The 7,176-nt window shown below is 34.3% G+C and overlaps 1 protein-coding gene across 1 annotated transcript; it reads right to left on the bottom strand.

Moving 5' to 3' along the window:
• Positions 1-27: 27 nt before the first annotated feature.
• LOC131076755 (uncharacterized mitochondrial protein AtMg00810-like) lies at positions 28-3,054 on the bottom strand. Its single transcript, XM_058014077.1, has 3 exons — positions 2,723-3,054; positions 2,468-2,567; positions 28-81 (listed from the first exon to the last, which is right to left on the bottom strand). The coding sequence occupies exons 1-3, from the start codon at positions 3,052-3,054 to the stop codon at positions 28-30; spliced, it is 486 nt and encodes a 161-aa protein (XP_057870060.1).
• Between the last annotated feature and the right edge of the window lie 4,122 nt (positions 3,055-7,176).

Here is a 7,176-nt window from a genome sequence, read left to right as displayed (position 1 = left end):
AGTAATTGATGCACTTAGCGTTTCTGCTTATGCTGGTGGTGTATCTCTACGTCTCTCTGTGTACTTGTACTTAGATTTGGTCTGCATTTTATGAAAGAAAAGAGAAAATGTGTGCCACTGCCTCATACTTGTTAATTTTTCATGCATATTATATATCACATTTAAAATTCTGCAACTGGAAATAAAGTGATGAATCAGAGGGAGGGATGGTGTGTAATTGATAGAACTTTCTTTGAAACTGTTGGAAGTCTAGTTATCTTGTTATGAGTCATCATATATGGTGGCCTTTGAAATTTCTGCTATGATTTGATAATTCGATTAAGGAGAGGGCAATTCTCCTTACCATATTATACTATAGTATTGTATTATATTATAATAATAATAATAATATTTATGATTATTTTTATTTTCAAATTAATTATATATTAAAAATATTTAAATAAAAGATTATATTATATGATCTAATTTTAGTTTATAATTGTTATTTTTTTAAATACAAATTTTATAATTTAAATAATAATATATTAAATATATGATATAAAATAAGATATTATTACCCTCAAATTCTCATTCACATTTTTAAAGATTTTTAAATTTTTTTTAAATTATATGTTAATTATAAATTAACAAATATATAAATAAAAATTATAGCATATGAAGTTATTGTGGTTGGCCTAGTGTCGTATTGGTATCAGTTTCCAATCATTTGTGTGTTAGAACCTTGTGCTGATCAATTTGACTTCATTAAGGTCATCGTCTCCATGTAAATGAAGACTTACGTGAATACCATATGCATAGACTTACAAACATAAGCGGAATATAGGTGTAAGTATGTATATATACATATTTATGTATATCCACATGTACTCACATTAATATTGACAAATTTAGAAAATAAATATTTAAATTTGAATTAGATTAATATAAACTTCTATATTTATATAAACATCACTCTCGACCATAAAATTAGCAAAGGCCATGGTATATTATTTTACCATTCACAATGAGATCACATCACTATATTATCTATATGCTCCCCAATAGCTTAAATCGACTTAAGTAGGCTGTGACATTTGGATGAGATTATTAAATCATTTTCTATCAACTTTGTAATATTCAAAGAGCTTGGTAAACTCATTCAAATGCATAACATAAAGGTTTATTTCGATCAATAAGGAGCTAGCTATCTAGCTGAAAAGATGGCACTCCTATACAAAAAATGCGTACATAAAATCCATGGGATGGCATCCAAGCAGACATCAGCAGAAAGGCATGCAAGTTGGCATACAGTGACTAGAAAAGGGAGAGGAAAACTGCAAACCACTTGAGGTTGATAGAAGATACCGTCTACTCAAAACAACACTAGAATTGCAACAATGAAACAAAACTATTTTCTTATTAAATTTGCAAACACACTACTACATACGTTCACAATTTTTTACAGTATGACCATTTATTGGCCACTCAACTCTGCAAATTATTTCTTCACACAAACTCTATCTCATAGCCACTTCTATCCTCTAGTGCCCTCTTTGGCCTGAGCCCACACTCTCCCTTCACTATGTAGCCTCTGTATTTATAGACTCGCTTTCTTTTATCGCTGCCTCTATACCTTACCACACCCTTAGCATTCTCTCACACCTTGACTTTTCACATGACTTCAAATATTATCAATCCAATTCGATGATCCTTGCATTGCAATTGACTGCAACTTGGTCTTCTTTATTAACTTTTCTTGGCATTTCCTCTGCTGTCCTTTCTGCACTATGGTTGATGGGAAATGTTTCTTTTTTACACCTATTAAAGTAATTTACTGAAAGATTATAAATTAAAAGAACACAGAAAACATAACTGAAAAAAGACTACAGATTATTTCAGAGAACAAAAATTGAAATTGAAAACTTGAAAATGAATTACAATAACAGTTAATTGTCTTAAAGACAATCGCTTTCCTAAGAATATGGAAAAACAAAAGAAAACTTAAAATAATACTAAACTTGCAGTTTTCGAACAACTGTTGGAATAAAGCATAAAACGAAAATGGTCTGTCTTACTCTGTAGATAGCAGTTTTCACATAGATTAAAACTAAAAACAAAAAACAATAAAACAAAACTGCTTTATGATCCAGCTCATCTCCAGCGCATCAATCTGATCTTGTCTTCAATCTCCCCCTGGATGATGAATGGATGCGAGTCCCAATTGATTTCGGAATGTAACAAAAGTCAATACTAGAAGAGCTCTGGTGAAGATATCAGCAACTTGTTCAGATGAAGGACATCATTGCAACTTCACTTGTCTATCTTGAACCAAGTCACGAATGTAATGATGTCAGATCTCTATGTGCTTCGTTCTGGCATGAAACACATGATTCTTTGTCATGGCAATAGTGTTGTTGTTATCACAATAGATGGTGGTTGGATGCTCCAGAACCAAATATAGATATGTCAATATCTTTCTTATCCATACCGCTTGAGAACTTGCCGATGAAGCTGCCATGTATTCCGCTTCTGCTGAAGAAAGAGCCACCGTTGCCTGTTTCTTACTACTCCAAGATACAAATCCAAAGCTAAATAAAAAAAAAAAAACCAAATGTAGACTTTCTATCATCCATTGAACCAGCCCAATCGGAATCTGTGTAACCAACTAGCTCATACTTTTCAATGGGAGAGTACTGAATGCCAAAATTTTGTGTGCCACTCACATACCTCAAAATTCTTTTACCAGCCCACCAATGTGACTTGTGGATCCCGCATGAACCGAGATATGACGCTCACAACATACATAATATCAGGTCTAGTGGTGGTGAGGTACATGAGGCTACCAATCCTGTATCGAGTTGTATCAACCTTGGGACTAGCATCTTCCTTGGTTAGTTTTTCACCAAGGGCTATGGGGGTTGCAAGTGCTTTGCATGCTACCATGTTAAACTTCTGCAATAAATCAGCTACATACTTGGCTTGGGAAATAAATATACCTTCTGATGTTTGTTGTACTTCCACACCAAGAAAATAGTGCATAAGTCCTAGATCTGTCATTTCAAACTCTTGTTTCATTTTTGCTTGAAACTTCTCCATCAGAGCTTTGCTATTATCTATATAAATCAAATCATCAACATAGAGACAAACTATGAGAATATCAATAGGGTTAGTGCAGGATCATGGGGGGCCAAAAAGTGGCGATGTGAAAAAAATAGCCTTCTCCACTCGCCTAAAAATGCGAAAATCCGTGTTGACTTTTTGCTTGGCCTAGGTGTCAGTACACCTTGACATGGTAAACACCTAAGCAAATCGAATATCGGATAAAATCAGATATCCGATTTTTATAAGTAATTTTAAATTAAAAAATAAATCATAAATATATAATGTAATATATTAATATATTATATATTACATATTATATATTATATAATATATGATATATTATTATATTAAATTATATATTATATAATACATAATATATAATATAATATTAGATTATGTCCAAGGGGTTGAGCTTAATTGGTTAAAACATTGGATTCTCAGTGTGGAGACCCAAGTTCAACTCCCAATATGGACATCTAAAATGAATTCTAAGTTGTGACTCTTGGCCTTCCATAAAAAATGGGGAAGGTCTAGGGTCAATCTAATCAAACGGCTTAATATATTATATTATATAATATAATATATTATAATATATTATTATATTATATAATAATAATATAATGTTATTTTAAAATAATTTAAGTATAAAAATTAGATATCCGATTTTTTGAGACAATATAAATGGATTGTGATAGCCCGTGAGTTATTTTTAACCCACGGGCTGCGCGATTTTTTAGAATCTGATATCCGGTTGGACTTGAAATCCGGTTGTTTGACCCTAATTTGCTAAAAAATACATTAAAAGGTAGGATTTTTATTGTTTTCAATCATTTTCATTCAATTTTTTAATTTTTTTTTAAGTTTATTTGTTTTTTCATTGAAAATATGGTTTTTTCCATGAAAACTAGGTTTTTTAAAAATCAAATACAAAATTGTTCAAATTCGTTAACTAAATTCAATTGTTTACATTCAATTAGATTAAAAATGGGGGATAACAGTGAAAACATTGATCAACCACAACTGCAACAACCAAACCCTCATTTGCCAAACCCCCCCTCAATTCAAGATTTAATTGCACAAAATTTGAACCAATTGAAGGGGATTGCAGATGTTTATCGTAGGATCCCTCGCATGAACCCAATGTTTGATCCCCTCATGTCGATCATAAAGAGTATGGAAACCATCACTGAGGAGCACAATGTCGCTCTTTTGTGGCGAGATTCTATGAGGGAACAATATGCAGATGGCTTGTCCTATAAGGAAATCAAGGATCTCGAGATATCCAAAGTCGCTGCCACATTGTTTGTGAATCCCCGCACTGGTCAACCCGTAGACCCCCCCCCCCAAAAAAAAAGTTTCTATTAAATGGTGCACAAATGATGGTATTGTGAAAAACTTTTGGGATCGTTGGTGGATGGTTTTCGACAAACCACCCAACAACAATCTTGATGTCCCCTTCTACTTCATCAAAAAATTGTATGCTGAGTTTGTTTTAGGAAAACATGTGAACTACTTTGACATCCAACCTTTCCAGGGTGTGGGTTTAGGTATGCTCCAAAATAGACCTAGGGCAGTCAGAGTAGTCCAGGGCCCATATGTCCCCCCTCCTCCTATTGATCCCCCACCTCCAGTGCAGCATCCAGATATCATTTGTGAGGCGGCATCACAGACCATATCAGTTTTTCACTCTTTGAGTAGCATTTTGGTTTCTCAAGCTGGGTCAGTAGCTCAGCCTACTTTTGATGGTAGCGGTGCATCCGATGGCGCTGACACGTCCTCCTCGGCTCCACACATTTGTGTGCCCCATAGTTGTGTCATGTGTGAGCACGTATGCTTGGGTCCAATTGGACAACCTGTTGATCCTCCTGCGCACAGTGCAGATTATGAGGTGCATGAGATGCACTATGCACTAGATGTTATGACACGGATTGGAGGATACCCTAGGGAGTCCTCGCATGCTATCAAAAGTGGGGATATCGATAATCCTTCTTACTATCGTACTATTATGATAATCCCTCTTCTTGGAAAACTTTTTGGGAGCATAATTGAACGTAGAATCAACTAGTGGACAAAAAAGAGGGAAAAGGGACAAAAGGAGAGGGTGACTTTAGGCCAAGGCACTCTATCATTGATCATTGTATCACTCTTAGACACTTCATTGAAAAGGTTTAGGACACCCAAGGAGGAGAACCCTTTTGTTGCTTCGTTGATTATAGAAAAGCCTTCGACATCGTTCTTAGGCAAAAGCTTTGGGTGCAGAATGGAGGAACTTGGGATTTCAAACGAATTTAGAGCAGCAATCCACAAACGTTCTAAGTAGGATAGAGCTAAAATTAAAATTAAAGGTATGTTTGATTTTTTGGCAATGACGTTGGATTCAAATAGGGATATCCTCTATCCCCCATGTTGTTTGACTTAGATATTGATAAACTAGAAAAATAGCTAAACAAAACCATGGGGTAGGTTTCGTGGTTAAGTTACTTTTGTATGTGGATGACCTTATTTTGATTACAAAATATGCTCATTGTTTGAGAGAATATTTGAAGGCTTTGGGGCTCTTTTGCCAAGAGATCGGGATGCAAGCGAACACTAGCAAGACCAAAATCATGATTTTTATTTTTAAAGGAAGAAGCAACCTGTTAACATTACCTACGAGGGAAGCTCGTTAGAGATAGTGGAAGAATACAAGTACCTAGGAATTGATTTTCATGATAGGCTTAGCTGGGAGACTTGTAGAACAAAGGCTTCAAGGAGGATGGGGAGCTTCTTATCTACTTCAAAAAAACCAAGAAAACCCTTTTTGGTTTATTGGTTGTGTCAAAAGTCCTCTATGGTTGTGAGGTTTGGAGTAGCATATCAAACCTTAAGTGGAGACAACTAGAAAGAATGTAAAATCATTTAATCATTAATAGTCTTAAAGTCAAATCCACAATTCCATATTAGATCCTTTTGTTTGAGGTGGGGATGTTTCCAATGGAAGCACCAACAATAATCCATTTGCTAAAATACTTAGAAAAAGTTGAAAACATGGATAAACATTATTGACCCAAAATGGTGTTGTTGAGGAGTTAGACCATAAGAAGAAAACTTGGATGAAGCAGAATAAGAAGTGGATTAGAAAATGGGACATTAATCCATAGGAATGTCCTAATACCAATGAAGAGAAGAAAAAAAAATTGTGTTAGAAAAATTCAAGACTACCATGTGGACATAGCAAATTGGTTAGAACAAAGCACACTATATCAAAGGTCAAGTTGGAACATGATGAAAAAGCTTATTTAAGGTCCACAATTAAGGAAAATAATGAAATTTTAGTTGCTCAATTAAGAAATGGGTCTCATCATCTTAGATGTGATATGGGCAAATGGATGATTCCCAAGGAAGATTGGGAAGAACAAATTTGCATTTTTTGCAACAAAATGATGGTTGAAACTAAACGACACTTCATCCTAGACTATTCAGTGTATGAGGATATTTGTACTCAATTTGAAAACATTTTGCAAGTGGATAGTCTGAATTGGATTTTTGAGGAGACGAGGCTTCACAAAATCGCAAGTTTCTTAATCAAGATACAAAATAAAAGAGTTGACATCAAAAGAAACTTGAAAATCGATTAACTTTGGGTCTACTGGTCACATAAACCACACCACTTGGTCTCATGAATGTGATTAAAATTCATTCATTCATTCAAGCAATGGATTGGGGTTTTCATTCATATCCAAAATAGTGGAAAAAACTACAAAAACTATGCCCAGATCATGTCAAAAGCTTCTTGCAAATGCCACATCAATAGTGGATTCACTTGGATTCGGTTTGAGATTACTACAAATGTTTCAACCTTCAAACTCCAAAACTCTATTCAATTCCATAAGGATTCTATGCAGTACCCAACTCCAAGACGCACTATATCCAAAATCAATAGGTAAATCGGTTGATTCAACAACATGGCTTTTAGAATAAATGTTAAGAGACCGATAAAAACTAACTAAAATCTAAAATGGTAAGACACCTTGTCAAGAAAATTATTTCATATGCTTGAAGAATTAAATAGTACAAAGAATAACACATATTTAACCCTTTTTTTAATTACCAAAA

The sequence above is a fragment of the Cryptomeria japonica genome, chromosome 10 (genome assembly GCF_030272615.1).
Source record: "Cryptomeria japonica chromosome 10, Sugi_1.0, whole genome shotgun sequence".
Lineage (NCBI taxonomy): Eukaryota > Viridiplantae > Streptophyta > Pinopsida > Cupressales > Cupressaceae > Cryptomeria > Cryptomeria japonica.
This window is presented reverse-complemented; position numbering and strand designations above follow the sequence as displayed.

Excerpts from the sequence above, each read along its gene's own strand:
- LOC131076755 (XM_058014077.1), bottom strand. The coding sequence starts at position 3,054 with ATGAAACAAGAGTTTGAAATGACAGATCTAGGACTTATGCACTATTTT. Across the intron at positions 2,568-2,722 it reads CAAGTCACATTGGTGGGCTG|CTTTGGATTTGTATCTTGGA; the intron begins GTAAAAGAATTT and ends TTTTTTATTTAG. Across the intron at positions 82-2,467 it reads CATCGGCAAGTTCTCAAGCG|ACCAAATCTAAGTACAAGTA; the intron begins GTATGGATAAGA and ends CATAAAATGCAG.